Raw genomic sequence first — 18889 nt, forward strand, 5'->3', positions numbered from 1 at the left:
GTCAAAATTTACATTATGGCACAATTAAGGCGCACATTAAAAATTTACACCATAATGCCAATTAAAAATTATGCGGCTGATAACCTACGTACTCATTGCCAGGGGTTCCATGCTCGCTGCCAGGGGTTCCATGCTCACGGTAACTGGGGGACAGCCGCTGCCGGGCAGAACTGACAGCCATTGACAGCCGGGCAGAGAGCAGGGGACTGCCCGGCTGTATTCAGAGCACTGCACCCCCATCCCCTCTTAACCGGCTATATCGTTTAACCGACTATATTATCTTCGGAACCAACTGACCCATTCACATTGAAAAACTTTAAGTGGGCTTTGAATGATTTTAGCCTACCAGTATATTTTTGGATTGTGGGAGAAAACCGGAGTACCCGGAAGAAACCCACGCAAGCACAGGGAGAATATACAAACTCCGCATATATATGGCCATTGTGGGAATTTAACCCATGACCTCAGTGCTGTGAGGCAGTAATGAGAAACAAAGCAAATGAAGCATCCACACAGAAATACATGGAGATGCCCACAGGAACCATCCCACGATCTTGGCAGCTGCTTACACAGCACAGATGGTGTAATGGTTAGAATTACTGCCTCACAGCGCTGCAATCATGAGTTCGATTCCCACCATGACCCTAACTGTGTGGAGTTTGTACGTTCCCCATGTGCTTGCATGGGTGTTCTTTGGTTACTCTGGTTTCCTCCCACAATCCAAATATATATTGGTACTATATATTGGTACGGTAAATGGCTCCCAACAAAATTAACCCTAGAATGTCTGTGTGTTTGTGTACATATGGTAGGGAATATAAATTGTAAGCTCCTCTGGGCAGGGACTGATGTGAATGTTCAACTGTTCTCTGTAAACCGCTGTGGAATATGTATGCGCTATATAAATAACTGGTAATAATAATAATAATTAGCAAATCCACAGAACATCGACCCCTCAATTGAGACTGCGGTTTGCAGTGTTGCTGCACTGAAGCACTTTGGCGCATGTGCAGTCATCCGGTAATCGCATATATGCGTAAATACTGGCAGTACACACAAATTGCCTTACCCTCCTTTCCTGCATTAAGGGGATGTTCCTGGTATCTATGGAATATTTATGTACTGTGATGCTATTGGGCTTTAACACTTCTACACATCATTGTAACCTGTATGGAGACATATTATTAGGTGGATATGAAATCTAAAAGCTTATATAGGCTTTGTGCAGTACGTACTGTATGCTACATAAACATTTAGAGGACAAATCAAAAGATAGGTTGAAAGCGCTCACTATTCCAGCAGATGTCTGTTCAAGAGTTTTGGCAATGGCTTTGGCCTTAAGTCTTATTATTTGACTTTCAGCTACCTTCTGCTTTTACAGTAATGCATGTGGAACAAGCAATGGAACAGACTAGATGTACATTCTATATAGTACATTCTACAATAATTCCTTGTATCCTTCTTCTACCTTCCCAATGGGACAATTTTAGGTATAAATAAAACACAACTACACAAGTCGAGAAGAAACAGTATTTATTAGAAAAGAAAACAATATATTATAGAAATCTCTGAAAGGTCACCTTGTCTCATTTCACTACAGCCACAACATATCATCTCTGTCACACCGCTCTCTGAAAGCCTGCGCCAGGCAGGCATGCACCACACACACACACACACACACACACACACACACACAAGCACACACACTGCCCTGGGATGGGGGGGCTTAAAACACAGACCATGTTTACATTGCCTGGGCATTTACAGATCTCTTATATAAGGGTGACATGGGGCAGGATTTAAGATTCACATATACAAACATAGACTCCCCCTTCTCCACTTTCCTGCTTCAGCAAATTGGACCATTTGTTTGTCTTTTTCCCCTCAGACCCCCACCCCCTCTGTTCTCTCTTCAGTTCACATCTTCCTGGTATCTTTAATTCTCTGGGCAGCGCAGTAGGTCATATTTCACATATCCAACTTTTTCCACTTGCTTGCGCCACGTCATACGCCAGAAGAAGTGGTCCTGGAGGAAGTAGTATTTACCTGCGGGAGGGAAATATGTGAAAACATACATCATTATATGCTTTACAAGCCAGGACTGACTCTGAAACTGGTTTAAAATATGGTATTATTTCATAAATCCTAAGGTAACAGAAATAACAATGGCACAGTATGATATGTGTCCAGCAAACATTTTGTTCGGTTCCCGAGAAGGTGATTTCATTCTTCTCACGGAATCATACAGTATGTAACCTAATACATAAATGGGATTTCAGCATTGAGCATGTCACGTTTGTGCTCCAGGCTGGGGTCAGGGCAGGGGAGAGCCAGTGCAGCTTTCCCTCATAGCTCTTAATAATCAGCTACAAAAAGACCATTAACGGTAGGTCTCTACTGCTAATAAAATATGAAGGACATGGACTAGACTTGTACATACGGATGCATTGCAATGACATACTGCTCCTACTGCTGCTAATACAACTGCTGCTGTTATTACTACTGCTACTCCTACTCCGTATAAAACTGATGCATACACCTGTCACTCTGGGCCATATAATTCCATCAGACGTTACCCAGAAACCACATAGGTCATGATGCTGAGTTGTACGCAAAATGAGCATACTCTATGCCTAAACACATGTACTCAAAAAGTGCGTATACTGTATGCTGCCATATGCAGAGCCATAATCCTCAGCTTATGTATGTGTTTCAGTATGAATGCTAGCATTAGGCTGTGACTGCTGGCACTAGTATATGACTTCTACCACTCGGATATGACTGCTAGCACTAGTATATGACTGCTAGCATTAGGCTATGACTGCTAGCACTGGTATATGACTGCTAGCACTAGTATATGACTGCTAGCACTGGAATATGACTGCTAGCACTAGTATATGACTGCTAGCACTGGTATATGACTGCTAGCACTAGTATATGTCTGCTAGCACTAGTATATGACTGCTAGCACTAGGCTGTGACTGCTAGCACTAGGCTATGACTGCTAGCACTAGGCTATGACTGCTAGCATTAGGCTATGACTGCTAGCACTAGTATATGACTGCTAGCACTAGGCTATGACTGCTAGCACTGGTATATGACTGCTAGCACTAGGCTATGACTGCTAGCACTAGAATATAAGTGCTAACACTAGGCTATGACTGCTAACATTAGGCTATAACTGCTAGCACTGGTATATGACTGCTAGCACTGGTATATGACTGCTAGCACTGGTATATGACTGCTAGCACTAGTATATGACTGCTAGAACAGCTACAAATGTCTTTCTTATTGTTCTCTATATAAATACCATTACAAAGTATATATTACTGACAATATGACACCAAAAAATATGCCGCATCTGTCCACCAGTGTGTTTTTCTAAACAAGCATCAAGGGAAACTTTAGTTGTGTCTACGACCTGGTTCTGTTTGCAAGTGTATGTGGGTCTATGTGTGCCTGATATTACCTTCTGCATATATTACTGATGAATATATCTAAGTACGTAAAGATCCCTCAGGTTTTTGGTTTTTACTTTAAATGACATCCAATATGCATACAACTCAGCATCAGACTTGCACATTATATTGATAATAGCCATCCATAATATTGGTGTTAGCGTGTATATGAATATATAGGAATAGGTAATGCAGATGCAATGTTACAGGCTGTGACAGGTAGGAGCTAATTGGTTGGTAGTTTATCACTCTCCATTTTATCACTTTTCAAGGCTTAGTACATCTCGCCCAATATCACAACTACCCAAGCATATATACGATCTGCCTTACAGAAGTGACCCCAGTATGTCGCCCTAGTGCTGACTGCAATTCCCCTCCTTATCCTATATACTGTATGCTTGCTGTACAAATACTGTATACATCATTACCTTGGTACACAAAGACCTCATGAGAATCAGTAGGAACTCCAGGAAAATCCTCATCTGTGTTCCGTGGGTATCCCCGATCTACAGTCTCTGACTTCACATCAAGTCTGTTATAAGGAAACACAATGAGCATTTGCATTCATATAAAGTGAAGAAACACTATTCACTTTATAACATTAAGATACGTCACCTTTTTCTAAAGTGAAACAATGCGTATAATAAGCATTACAATTACTAGCTCTGTCAATCAGATTGCATAACATAAACATCCTAAAAAATTAGCATTTTAGGATTCCTTACAAAGAGAGTCTGAAAATTGTGATCAAGTGTGAGTATGGTCAATAGAGCCACTTTGTGGAGATTTATTAATGTATCTTAATAGACTTTCATACAGAATCACGAATGCTTAGTAAGCAGTGAGAGAGCATAAACCGCTGATGGGTTCTCCAGGTTACACTTGGAAGGTGTCATGTTATATGGTAATTAGGATGGGCACAAGGCCTATCAGAGCAGGAGGAGGGATGTAGACAGGGTAAGAAAAATCACATGCTAGATGTGAAGCTTCCTCTGTCCTGCAAAGCCCCACCCACCCTTCCCTATTTTTCTCTCTTCTTCGGCAGCGGTAAAGAACGGTCATCCTTGTAATATCACTGTGTGTGTGTAGATAGTGGGGTGCGCTCTCCCTTGACATCGATTGTCATGGGCCATGCTTCTGTCCGGGGGATGGCCACACCACCTGCCTGAGTGGATGACCAGCGAGAGTGATCACCAGCGATGGTGTGTATGTGTATTCATCTTTAAACCCCACTTTCCTATAGTGACCGTTCTTTAGTGCCACCACCATTTATAGTTATAGTTAATTGTCAAAATAAATTTGACATTCATTTTGAAACGCCAGCACTTTGTGTCCGTGTCTTTTTTATTAGATAAGTTAGTTGATTAAGCTTAAGTTAAGGTTTAGTGTGTGATTTGTAAAGTGTGGACCTGGGGATACCCGATGGCGAGTTTATACTTTTTCTCTGTGATTGTGTACACTTTTCCTGGTTACCTTACCTCCAGTATTTTTCACCGTTGAATAACAGGGCCTTGCCATTATCCCGTGTAATAGCACCTAAGATTTTATCCACATTCTTTTCCAAGCCTAACTTTTCAAGACTACGTGGGCCCAAGACAGTGCTCCCAGTGTACTGCCAAAATTTGCGTCCTGTAGAATGAAACACATTGTTATGGTTTATATAATGGATTTTTCTCAAACACTGTGCTCATAAGCAGTACAAGCTTATTTTTCTACCCATAGATCTCAGAGGCAGCATGGTGGCACAGTGGTTAGCATTACTACTTCACACCAGGGCTATGAGTTCTGACTCGGTCAACATCTGTGTGTAGTTGTTAACTTCGACTACATGTTTTCTTTCCTGGGCACACCAGTTTCATTGTACAGTCCAACATTATACTGGTATATTAATGTTAGGGCAGTGGTTCACAATTTGTGTGCCCTGGCACCCTGTGGTGTCTTGTGGGACCTGCAGGTGAGCCCTGGGTTAATGGTCCCTAATCAAATCAAATTATTATTGGATAATGAAATAGGATAAATGTAATGCTTGAGGCTTCCAATCATAAAATATGTGGGCAGAGTGAATTCTGCCCCTCACCACATCTCTGAAATTCTCAATGAGAAACGTTTGGCCTAGGGAGGACGTGCACAAAATTCTGATACACTATGGTGCAGTTATTCAACAAAGTTTGGGAACCACTATGTTTGTGTATTTGTTTGGATAAGAATTTAAACTAGAAGCTCCAATGGTACTGTGTATACAACACCATGCTCAGATTGGTGCATACTATTTACCACTGTATAGGCTTTTAGAAATAAACCATTCCATAGCTTAGCAAGGCATGCAGGGCCTTGTAGTTTCAGAACAACACTCTACAATCTGTTACAACAGATTGTAAAGTGCCTTAATCTGTAATGATTAATTAATAGATTTCTAGATTCATTTTCTGATAGTAGACATTAAAGTTCTCATTGATGCATTGCTACTAGATATACTGATCATCTACCTGAGAAAAAGAAGATCTTCTTGGTTTTGGGGTCCTGGAACGCAGTGTCAATGTTGGCCGGCAGAGCAGGCCATGTGTCTGAGATTCTGAGGGCAGACGTCGGGGGGCCTTTGGCAGGCAATTTCCAGTACACCCTGAAATATAAATTGGGATATTTTGTCCAAAAGAACAAAAATGCATAGAGGTAGAGGCATAGTTCTGTCTAATGGGGCCCCATAGCAAACTTTTCAGGGACACCAATCTTCCTGAATTGCATCACATTGCAAGTCCCCACCCCCATGCCACTACACATAAACATGGACAGACACCTGCCTACCGTGAGTGGGCACAACTTCTATCAGTGAGAAAAAGGAAACACCCCAGGTAATAAAGGCGCTAATGGGGTGGGCTGTTGAGTGGGCTGCTCACACAGAGGGGGGTTCAGTCCCCTAACAACAGGATATGTGGAAAAAGAAAAAGGGTTTGTGGAGCGCTCAAAGTTGGTGAAATAATGAAATAAAATTATTTTTTTTATTAAAAATGAAATGATCAATTGGGTATCACATGAAAATACAATTCATTTAATTATTCATATGAAATAATAACACAATAGTTAAGAATATATCAAAATAAATGTTGCACTTAATATAGTATACTCAATGGCATATAGTTAACCACTTATTAGGAAAAATAGGAAGATATAATAAAAGGACAATGGATACTTATATGAGTCCCGCTTGTTCCAAAGTTGTGCTCCCCTCCCGTTGGATATTGGTGTTCCCCACCTTTGATAAAGTTGTCTCAGCACAACGAAACGCGTCAGGCAGAACCACATATTTGGACTCTGGACACCCTTACCTACCTCCTTGAACCAGCTGCTCCTCCTGTTTCCCCACGCTTTATCTATATCAACTCCGGAACCCCCAAACTGGATTACAATTCGGGTAACCACCTGCTTAATCTTTGGAGCCTATCCGAGAAGTGAGGTATTCCATCTTTGCCCACCAGTGGATTGAATAACAAGGTCTCCAGCAGGACATACGGACACCCCAACACCAGTCCAATCCGGATCAAACAAACACCCCCCCACCCCCCACCCCACCTCCAACTTTGGGGAACACCAATATCCAACGGGAGGAGAGCACAACTTTGGAACAAGCGGGACTCATATAAGTATCCATTGTCCTTTTATTATATCTTCCTATTTTTCATAATAAGTGGTTAACTATATGCCATTGAGTATACTATATTAAGTGCAACATTTATTTTTATATATTCTTAACTATTGTGTTATTATTTCATATGAATAATTAAATGAATTGTATTTTCATGTGATACCCAATTGATTATTTCATTTTTAATCAAAACATTTTTTTTATTTAATTATTTCACCAACTTTGAGCGCTCCACAAACCCTTTTTCTTTTTCCACAACTTCTATCAGCAATTGATTGGCCCAGTCTTTCCATCCTCACTGATGCAGGGAGGCGCCGGGCTAAGATATGCCATGTATCCTTCCAGCATCAGTGAGAAAGGAGAGACAGAGGCAGAAGTGATACTGACATCAGCTGTGCCTGCAGCATGACACTGGGAGTGGCCAGGCCCCAGAGGTGGCCCTGGCCCTGTAGCAACTGCACCCCCTGCACCTACTATTTCACACCTATGCATACAGAAATTCTAGGAGAACCAGCTTACATTTTCTTAAATAAATGTCACTCTATAGCCTATTCCTCTTACCCATCCTTAAAGAAATGAAGTTCCCCCTGTAGTTCTGCGATAGAATCAAATATCTTTATTCTGCAGGCATTTTGGGAAGGGTCCACTGGAGATTCAGATGGAATCACACTGGTAGTGGTGGTGGTAGTGGTCCTAGTTGAAGGGGTAGTTGGGTTTGGCTTCTTGGTGGGATTTGGTGGAGTGGGCTTTGGTCCAGATCTAGGCCCTGAAAATGTAGACACCGGTTAATCATGCAGTTCCGTCTCTTGTACTACCAAAATGTGTAGTCATTAATCATTATGAATTGCTCTACTGCTTTCTAATAGATCATAGCTGTATAGATGTTGACAGCATAGGGCATATTGACTCTTTAATCTTTTTTTATTGTTGTTGTTAATCATTGCATTCATCAAAGTGCCATTAGCAAATGCAATTATCACAATGTCAATTTAATCTATACATATTTACCAATATCCTATTACTTGTAATATTTGCTTAATTTAGTTAATTGTAAAATGACTATATTTAATGTATCGAAAAAGCTTGTAATAATATTTGTCTACCCGTAAGACCTTTGTTGGTACTTATGTATTATCTGGGCTCCCATGTTAAATGCACCCCATTTTTTCATACCCCTACTATCCAACTACGCATGGAGTTGATTTTATATAGTGTGGCGAGCGCAGCGAGTCAACGTGCCCGAAGCGTGGCGAGCGCAGCGAGCCCCGCGAGGGGACGCGGTCTCAAAAGAAAAACGGGAGCCTAGATATTACATAAGTACCCCTTTGTTTTACACACACACACACACACACACACACATATGTGTGTGTGTGTGTGTGTATGTGTGATATGTGTAGCCAAAGGTCTTCCAGTGATAACCCTATTTCCTCTACCTCTCATCTCTTCAGGAATGTGTCCATGTTGTGTCCCTTCACAACCAATCCACATTTACAGGTTGCCAAGCAACAGCACAATTGGCAGCAAATATGTTTTATGTATGAGAAGTAAAGCAGAACTGTCTGCTTTTAATTACCATAAACCGATTTATGTCAAATCACTGTAAACCAGAATAAACAATTGTAAAACACAAGTAATACAGTAGTTCACAGGCATTCAGTACATGCTGGAATAAGCATTTATTTCCTTACCATATAAATACTGTATCCCGCTTACATCGTCAGGGTGAAGCTGGAAGTCACTCACATACTTATACATGGGGAACATCAGGGCATCTTGCACGGTGCTGTGCTCTAGGCCTAGTGCATGACCAAATTCATGCGCTGCCACCAGGAACAAACTGTAACCTGGGAGAAAAGAATCATTGTGAGCTCTAGAACATGTTACAGGGAAGGGCCTTACACGCAAGTTAGACAAACACAAACCATTGTGTCTCAAATTGTTGTAGCATAATGCAGAGAGAGCGCCTTACTTTAGAGCAGGCATGTCCAATGTTGGCCCTCCAGATGTTGTGAAACTACACATCCCAGCATGCTTTGCCACAGTTTTACTATTAGAGAATGCTAAAACTATTGCAAAGTATGCTGGGATGTGTAGTTTCAAAACATCTGGAGGGCCAACGTTGGACATGCCTGCTTTAGAGGGTTCAGAACAAATGGACCAGAATGAATATTATATCATAGGTACTAACTGTCTACCCATTATTGAGGGATTCTTACCTAGGGTCTGGGTGCCCAAGTGTGAGTGCACTGGCAGTGGCTGGCTTCAATTTGGCTGTGATTAGCAAAAAATGGGGCAGATGTATTAAGCCTGGCGAAGGGATAAAGTGGAGATAAAGTAGTAAGAGATAACGTACCAGCCAATCAACTCCCAACAGTCATATTTCAAACACAGCTGATTGGCTGGTGCGTTATCTCCTTCCACTTTATCTCCAGTTTATCTCTTCGCCAGGCTTACTACATTTGGCACTATGGGGCAGATGTATTAATCCTTAACAAGAGATAAATCCAATGGTTGATAAGGAGAGATAACCGTCCAGCCAATCAGCTCCTTGCTGACTTTTTTTCAAACACAGCCTGTAACATGGCAGTTAGCAGGTGATTGGCTGGACGTTTATCTCTCCTTATCACCCTTGGATTTATCTCTTGTTAAAGCTTAATACATCTGCCCCAATGGGGGGTATTTAATCATGGGCCACGGCTGTCGAGCTGGCCCGACAGCCATGACCCTGTCCTGTTCTCGGTTTGCTCAACCGAGAAAAAGCAGGTGGGATTCATTGTCCCGCCTGCAGCGGGACGAGAAGGGGGCATGGCCACGAGCTGCAGCCGGGAAGAGGCGACCTGCAGCGAGGAGCTTGTCACTTACCGGACGTTCTCGGCAGAACAAGCCCGACTGCTTGTGAAGTCGGGCTCATTCTGCCGAGATACCCTGTTCAATGCTGTCTTGGGGAAGACAGCATTGAATAGGGCCCCGCAGCCATCTCCCCTGTCGGGAGATGGCTGCTGGTGATTGAATACCCTCCTATGTCTGTTGCACCAACTTTACCTGGATTCCCGGGGGGAATAGTTTTCACATTTTCTTGTCTAGAATAACCCTTCCCATCTAATGCACCTGTTAAGGACTATTAAATTGATTGAGCAGCCACCATTTGAAATCACTGTTCTGAGAGGCATGGATGGGACCAGCATTTGCAATACATGTGGTCTTTGTAGTGCCATTTGGAAGATCCTGGCAAGCCCTGAAGTAAGTTATCTTGCAATTTCTATATGTTTGCATATGTGCTATTATCATAACAATATGCAATTCTATGACCCAGAGTGGGTGTCATGATTACATAGTGTTAGGGACTGTCAGAAACAGAGATGTCTTGATGGGGCCTGGTGGCTCATTTATATCTTTGTAAATATATGCAACTGAGATCTCTTTATTTCTATTGTTATTTACTATTCAAATCTCATTACTGATCCGTTGTATTGTGCTGGGGGATGCTTTTCTTGTTTCTTTTCTAGAATAACACCCCCCTTGCACTTTTAAAGGACTATTAAATTGATTGAGCAATTTAAATTACTCACCAGACTTTCAGGAGCTGCAGATGAAGCCTATATTCCATCTTCCGTATTGTTACAATATGTGGGGATAACATGACTAAAAACAAGTAAGTAATTTGTGTATATACCTTGGTCTGCACAGAATCCCCATTTCCTGTCCTGGTCATAGCTGGAGGTAGTGGCACACCACAGCTTCCTGTCATCTCGGCCATCGCTTGTGCATCTATCATATGTTTTGCTCAAGAATGTAAAAGGAAAGACACATGGGTCTCCTTGGGAGTTTCCACCAACCACAGCAGTGTCTGTAAGATAATTGAGATATTCAGTGCTGCATAACTACTAGTATACAGACTTGTAGGGGACCGGATGCAATATACATTATATGATCTATTTTATCACGTGCCCTGTGCCAAACACCAATCTACATCTGCTGCAAGTTCCCAAATGCTTTATTGTTACCACAATTACTTGAGGAGCCCTAGTACCACAAAACCACTTACCTCTGTTGGGACAGAAACCATATTTCCTATCTGTGTCATAATTAGCGGTGGTACCACACCAGCGATAATTATCTGAACGTCCCTCCGTGGTACATGAAGAATATGACTTTCCATCAAAAATAAAAGGAAACACACATGGTTGGCCATCACTGTTCCCATCAAAGGTGTATAGCACTGCAGAAAGAGTAATGTACACAACCAAGATGATGTATTTGTAGTAAATATTACACTATGAATAAGTTCATCATGCAACCGTCATTTAGAGAGATGAAATATGCAATAAAATCAAAGAGACCAATTAGCAATTAGCTTTCATCTGAAAACTGCAACCTGTTTTTATTGGATGTGCGGGTTCGGTTTTACTTGTTCTCAAAACCAATTTTAGAACTGAGTAAAACTGAACCCGCACATTTCTAGTTTTATTTTTATATATTTCCGATTTCTAGAAATCATCAATATATACAAGTACATTTCAGCAATGTTAGTATATACATTTCTATAAATTACATACTGTATATGCAGTACATTTACAAAACACATAATATTATATCTAGGGAACAGTCTATACCACATTAAAAGCTATCCTACCTCCTGCAGCAGCAGGGTGACTATATATTTTGTTTTCCCTGGGTGCAGTATGGTTTCACAGAAACACTCAGGACTGCAAACATTCCAACAATGGACTGTGCAAATGCCTTCAGACATTACTTAAGCTTTAGGGTATATAAGCCCCTAAAGCTTAATTAATGTGTAAAAAGTGCCATATCTTATGTGTTTTACTTCCGGATCCAATGTGATGCGCGGTCCCGGGTGCAACTGATGATTGGATATGGAGATTGCAATGGCTGGCACAAGGATTTGTCAGATAATTTGTCAATCAATGGCACCACATATGATATATCGTATGCAAAAGGATTGATTTTGCCGCCTGGGAACCCCAGTGGCTTCCTGGTGGGCAGTAGCCATGGTATCGCATGTGAGGCTGCATCAAACTGTTTGGGTTAGAGTTTGGGCGGGCTCTAGGCTGCTATCTAAGGCAGCAGGTTTTGTTGAGCACATCAAAATGACAGCATCTCATTAATAATTGCCAATATTCCAGATGCAGAAGTATACATTGATTGTGTTTAGCTGTTTATCAGATTTATTAATGCATACAAATGATAATAGTTAACAGTTAATACAACTTTGATACAAATGTTATAACAGTTTACATAAAAGATGACAAAGGTAACATTTCATTTGCTGCCACCCGCAGCAAACAGCTACTGTAAGTACACTCCTGCTTTAACCAGTGAAATTCACCATAAGTTAATATTAACATGCATCTTGTTACAATATATATATGTAAACGGTGGCATATTTGTTATGTATGCATATTTGAAGTGTGCATAATTGTAAAATACTCACACTCGCTAGGACAGAAGCCATATTTTTTGTCCTCATCAAAGTTGGCGGTTGTGCTGCACCAAATATGCCCATCAGATCGCCCCTCACTTGTACAAGAGGAGTATGACTGTCCATTAAATGTGAATGGGAAATGACAGGTAGCTCCATCTGCGTTACCAAACCTCGTTGTCACCACTGGAAATAGAAGAATCAGAAATTACTGTATGGGGTACAATGACAAGTGTCTCAGTGTCTATTTTGTTTTTTAGGTCAAATGTATATTTTATTTTTTAATAAAAGAATTATAACTGTTTCCAGTTAGTAATCTGAGCAGGTTGTAAACAGTTTTTAGGGATCACTTGGAGAATAATTAGTCATAACCATCATTCCCTGTCCTATTCAGCTTTCAATCTATGGGGCTTGTGGTTGCAGTTACTATCACTGCTGCTTCCTTGCAGCAGAGGCCAGGAAAAATCCATGCTACCACAGAGATCTCTGGCCTCTCCCCCACCCCCTCCTAAATGGAAGCGACATGCCTCCATTTGGAGAAACGGAGGCCTTCACCCAGGGGCGTAACTAGACATTCGTAGGCCCCATAGCAAAACTATTTAGTAACTGATGGTAATGAATAGCACATATAAGTTAGACTGTAAAGATGGGCCCCCTTGAGCTCTGGCAGCTGAACCCCTTGCACCTATGGTAGTTACGCCTTTGCCTTCACCTCTGCCTCCCTGCCCCAAGATGGCATCATACGGTCAGTCACTTACAGTCTGATGTTGATCACCACCCATTGTTACAGGACCTGCACATGTGCAGAATGTGTCTTGTACATGTGCAAAGTACCCAGAATCGGTACTACAAGATATCACAGATCCTTCAGGATGTAAATAACCCTCATATTTCCTCTTACGCATATCCACACTAGGGCTACTTTTTATCAGAAGCTAATTATCTGATCAGTAGGACTTTGGGATGTCGGCATGAAGCCAGAGTACACCCATATAAACACACGCATAATATACAACTCTGTGCGGACACGGCCCATATAAACACACGCATAGCACTCCAAAACAGCAATACTGATCATTTTGCAGACGCCCACCCCGAGGATGCATGGGCAAGCTTATGCTCGCAGAGGTATGCCCATCATTTCTATGGCAGGCCTGCGTTTTGTGTTCGCACACCCATAAATCAATGAGTGGTCCCTTGCATTCGCCCCCTGCCTGCCCATCATGTTGTGAACGCCCCAGCGAGTGTATAAAACCCCGACCATCGGCCAGGGGAGAGAATTCGGAGCCGACCAAGCAGGTCTGATTTCCCTCCCTTATTTTCAGAAACTGCTGACACACAATAGATCAAAAATAAAAATTTTGATCTTGGTGTTTCTTTTACTTTTTTTAACATCTTTTTCATGAACCTCACTCATTCTTTTATTATATATTTTTACAGACTTTGTTCTTACCCACTCCAGTCCCAAGAGTCCAAAACTCATCCTCATCAAAGTGAGCGTCTCCTTGCACACCAGCACCAGGTGGGTATGCGTGCGCCAAAAGTCCATCCTTCCCATCAAATGGGTATGGATCTCCATGGTCTGTAGAAGAAATGTACTGCATAAATTCATCTCTGTATTAAGTGGGAATATTCTATTTTACCATATAATTGCTACAACCTGGGGCCCAGACAGCAAAAGATCAGCATTATGGAAAACTCACTTCTACCTGATTTCATATATTCGTGTTATTTGATAGCGCTCATTTAAACTATATATTTATATGTCAACTTAAATGAGGATGGATTTACTCACTCTCTGGTCCGAAAAGGATTTCAATGTCAGCTTCCTCATTGTAGATTCGTGTAAAGGTGAGTGGTGTTACATCACTCCAAACCTTAAAGGCACGAGCGAAGGCATCAGCTGTCACATCAGCGTCAAGATCAGGGGAGTAATTGAGGATCCTGCATGTGAGATAAGGAATTTAAAGTAATGCAGTAATCAAAGGGCCTGATTCAGATTTGTACGAGTCTGATAGTAGGGGAACTGAGCCTGTACAGAATGGTTCCTGCATCCTTACACATAGTGCCCTCTGACTTACAGGCTGAGGGTGTTAAGGGGAGGCAAGAGTTAGCAACCGGGTATATTTAACAAAATGGAGCATGTCTGTATCTGCTGACGGAGGTTTACCTTTCTCAGCTGTATATTTGACCCAACCCCCCGAGTAAGCTGAAAGCTACCTAGTGGACCGAAGGCTCCGTAGAGTGATACAAAGTTACCTCCTATGATGCAGCACTGGATCATGGAAGCAGGCAGGTGCAGTGTCCTTCTGCTTTAGCATATGAGTTAATTGCACAGCAGTTTCCATGCAGCTGTATAATACCATAACACTAGTAATCAGGTCCACAGTGCTATAGTAATTGAAAGCAGATAATATATTGCTGTCTACAATAAAGTACACCCCTTGCACACTTTGAAGGGACTTCACTTCTTTAGTTCTGAGGTGATCGCAATGGCAATTTGTGCCTCGTTTATACAGCAAAAGAGATATGGACACATTAAGGTGTATTCAATGCGGCCAGCGAGGGGGTTAAACGGCGAGGATCGGCGTAAACAAGCGATCCTCTTGGTTTAATCCCCACGCCGGCCGCTCACCCTATTCAACGTGGGGGGGAATCCTTGCTGTCAGAGGACAGCGAGGGTTCCCCCAAACAGCAAGGCTTAAGGCTAATGCAGGGAACCCCCTGCATTTAGCCGCGAGCCTCGCTATTTTAGTGGCTGCTTATGCTGTTTCTCCCTCGCTCCAAAAACCTAGCGAGGGGGGAAACGGCGTGTGCAGGGGGTCAGTTGAATACTGTGCAGGCAGCCCTGCTCGCTGTCATGGCTCGTAGAAAGCATTGAATATACCTTATAATCACCAACAATATTTTGCAGGAAATCCCCTAAAAACTAATCCCCACAATAGCTGAATATCTTTTGAATGCAACGAGGAAGGATTGTCGGCGATATATCCAATATCCGCCTTGGTCTCTTTAGTTCTGACTGCAAAATCAGCCCACTTAGGTTTCTATAGGAGCTGTAAAATGTAAATTTACCAAACTGACAAATTGACTTTGCATTCTGGAGCTACTGATAGCATTAGCCTATAGTATGAGCTACTCCTTAACATTTTTTTTACTGGAGTACGTTTGCAAAGTTGGAACCTAGTACCGCTATCACCTTGCTTCTAGCCCTCCACAGAGACGGGACTTTTTCAGAATCTGTGTGGTAAATTTGAACTGATATTGTCCAGAAGTGGTTGTGCTTCTGAACAGATGATTATTAAATTGTGCCTCTCTGATTTCCATCGGTCTCTCAGAATGCTTAGAACAAAGAAGGTGCCACAGTTATGATAGTGGTTGGTCTTCCATGCAGTTCCTCTTTCCTGCCTGAAGCGTCCCTGTATGCCGCGGTAATTCTAGCACAGTCTGGTCTCTATCTCAATGCAGACCAGACTGTGCTCGAAGCACCAAAGGAGACAGCAACACCCCAGGCAGTAAGTAGAAACTGCAGAGGATTTAAGGGTGCACGGTGCTAGAATGAACACTAGTCATGGACACACTGCAATCAGTCCCTACTGTACAAACATAGACTACTGTGTTATGATCAGTCTGAGAAAGAATTGCCTATTGACAGTCCTGCAACGGATTGAACTAACATAATGGGTAGGCACAATTCAGATAAAATACTTCTGTCACATTCATTTGTCCTGAACTTACAATTCATGATAGATTTACTATTAAGATGAATTAGAAATAAAAAGTTTTCTATAAAAAAGGAGAATCCGGGACAGATTTAATCTTACTGTACATGAGTAAATGAGCCACTGCATTTTAAGATATGTGGCGAAATGTAATAACCTCAGAGTTTGTGACCATGTGAAATGCCGGTCGAATTTGGAGGTTTTCTTCAAAAGGGGCAGTCAATTACAGGGCAAATCAATGCCTTGTAAATAATTGCCACTTTAGAAAACCTCCGAGCTTGGCCGCCGAACTGAGGATTTTACATTTGGCCACTGGTCTCACAATTGGGTTTTTTGATATACACAAATATCTGCATAAACCACATGGTGATTGGTTGGTTTGTTCTTTATATCTCTCCTCTTTGTCTCTCTCCCCAAGGCTTAGCACCTCTGCCCCTACACCTCTAGCGGTGGACTACATCCACTTGTATCTGCCTGTGTTACATTTATTCAGTGTAGATAGTCCTGCACCCAACCTAAAATCACTTACCGGTATGTAATGTCATTGTGATCCCACTTTAAATCTCCCTCAAATGTCTGAAAATTGCCTATATCGGGAACCCCACAGCGGGGGCTATTAATGGCCTTCATTGTCTCTGCATCTAGATCCCCTGTTTCTGGAAGCCCCAACTTCTGCTGCATCTTAGTCAATGACTTCTGCAAGGAGACATGCTTATGTTCTCCATGTTCCAGGGCCATGTACCCAAATCGTAGAAGGTATTTCTGTGAGGGAAAGAAGGATTTGTTACACAGGAAAGTTGGTGCTCTGGTAAGCATTGAGTGATCTAGACCAATGGATACACAGTATCTTGTGTCTTGAAAAATTGGGCAACTGTAGAAAGGATGGTGTATATATATATATATATATATATATATATATATATATATAAACATTTAAGTTTCTTTAGTGCACAACTGTGAAATCCGAATTCACAATAGGAATGAAAACTGACTATAAGGTTTGACAAGAAGCACTGTATAAATCTCACCTCAGCTGTCTCCAGGTCACTTATGTTGCTTCGGATTTCCCCAGGGAATATAATAGACAGAGGCTTCTTTTGGGGTGCTGGAGCAGACTGACTACCCAAGCAGAAGGTGCCCAGCACAAGCAGGACTGCCAGCATTCTCATGGTGACACCCATCTGTGTTCCCTTCCTTGTCTCCTATTTGTCTCTCTGCTGCTTACCTCCAATATATATACCTTACATGCTGAATCACCTAACCTCAGACCACAGGATTGTAACACATGGAGTGAGGGGAGGGGGGAGCAGTGTATCACACACGCACAACAGAACCCGGGGGAAGTAGGACTGTCTATGAGTGTGTCACACAGATTAAAAATAAAAACAGACATTTCATCATTGTTGAATAGAATGGAGTCACATCCTGCCGTGTAACAGAACATACAAGCAATCTAAGCATACAGAAGCAGTACAGACTAGTTTCAGCACACATACATGCAGATACTGTATCAGCGTCATCATTTACATGTAAGGGACACAGATTCCTAGTTAAATACGGATTCGCAGAACAAGGAAATCTCACTCGACTTAAAAAATTGTCTAAAAACACCCAAACCTCAAGGAAAGAGGGCAAATTGTAATTTACCAGATCAGGGGGTTTATTCAGATTCAATCGGTCCCCCGCACGCTCCCATGTACAGTGCTTGCACACAGACGTCCGGACGGGGGGCGTGGAGGGGCGGTGGGCTGGGCAATTTTCATAAAGGAATGCCCGACGTTTCATGGGTGTTTTCATGAGAATGCTGGGTGTTCCCATATAAATTTCCAGGTGACGCGGGGGCGGGCAGCTGATGTCAGCGGATGTCAGCTGCCCATTCTGTCCTCGCACAGAACACCCGCAGGTCTGAGACACCATAGAGGTGTCTCAGTTCTGTGAGCGCTGAAGAAACCATTCGATGTTCGCCGACCATCAAATGATTTCTCACCCGCACCCAAGGCTGCTAATGGATGATTATGCAAATCATGCATTCACATGCCTGCGGGGTTTGGGGTTGGGAGGCAGCCATGCGGGCGGCCCTTGGTGGACTTGCAAGGCTGCGAAATCCACCTGGACACTGAAACGCAGCACCATGTCCCCTCACATGGCTCGCCAAGCTTCGGGCACACTATTTTATTCTCCCATTACGCCCCAGTGGAGCATAGATTTAATGTATATCAGCAATATAAGATAGCAGTAGGGATAGCGGATGTATATTGTTGTTAGTGTTACACTACAGGGGAAACTGCAAAAGGAATCACATTCTTGAAGAAATAAGGCTGGATGGAAGCAAGTAAGAGACAAGTGAAGATACTTTGGAAGGTCCCTCTCTAAGCAGGATGGAGACATGAGCTTACACAAATTATTGTTAACCATTACACAACCAAATAGTATATGGCATAGTTGCCTACCCTCCTGCATTTTGCAGGAGACTCCCTGAAATAGCAGCAATCTCCCTCTCTCCCTCATTAGTCTACCAATCTTCCTCATTTCACCAAGCCCACATTACGCTGTTAAATTTTTAGGGAAAAAAAGGAATGAGAGATAGATACATTTACATTGAATCATCAGCACCATTTCCCAGCACTTA

At 42.2% G+C, this 18889-nt stretch overlaps 1 protein-coding gene across 1 annotated transcript; it reads right to left on the reverse strand.

Moving 5' to 3' along the window:
• Nucleotides 1-1516: 1516 nt before the first annotated feature.
• On the reverse strand, nucleotides 1517-17568 carry MMP9 (matrix metallopeptidase 9). Its single transcript, XM_083147887.1, has 13 exons — nucleotides 17289-17568; nucleotides 16790-17022; nucleotides 14334-14482; nucleotides 13992-14120; nucleotides 12551-12724; nucleotides 11144-11317; nucleotides 10772-10945; nucleotides 8787-8942; nucleotides 7660-7864; nucleotides 5945-6078; nucleotides 4937-5087; nucleotides 3887-3990; nucleotides 1517-2046 (listed from the first exon to the last, which is right to left on the reverse strand). The coding sequence occupies exons 1-13, from the start codon at nucleotides 17439-17441 to the stop codon at nucleotides 1937-1939; spliced, it is 2046 nt and encodes a 681-aa protein (XP_083004013.1). The 5' UTR covers nucleotides 17442-17568; the 3' UTR covers nucleotides 1517-1936.
• Nucleotides 17569-18889: the final 1321 nt, after the last annotated feature.

The sequence above is a fragment of the Crinia signifera genome, chromosome 6, assembly GCF_055691185.1.
Source record: "Crinia signifera chromosome 6, ASM5569118v1, whole genome shotgun sequence".
Taxonomy (NCBI): Eukaryota; Metazoa; Chordata; class Amphibia; order Anura; family Myobatrachidae; genus Crinia; species Crinia signifera.

Coding starts and splice junctions, on each gene's coding strand:
- MMP9 (XM_083147887.1), bottom strand. CDS start 17,441: ATGGGTGTCACCATGAGAATGCTGGCAGTCCTGCTTGTGCTGGGCACC. Junction 12,725..13,991: donor GACTCTTGGGACTGGAGTGG/GTAAGAACAAAG, acceptor TTCTATTTCCAG/TGGTGACAACGAGGTTTGGT. Junction 11,318..12,550: donor TGGCTTCTGTCCTAGCGAGT/GTGAGTATTTTA, acceptor CTCTTTCTGCAG/TGCTATACACCTTTGATGGG.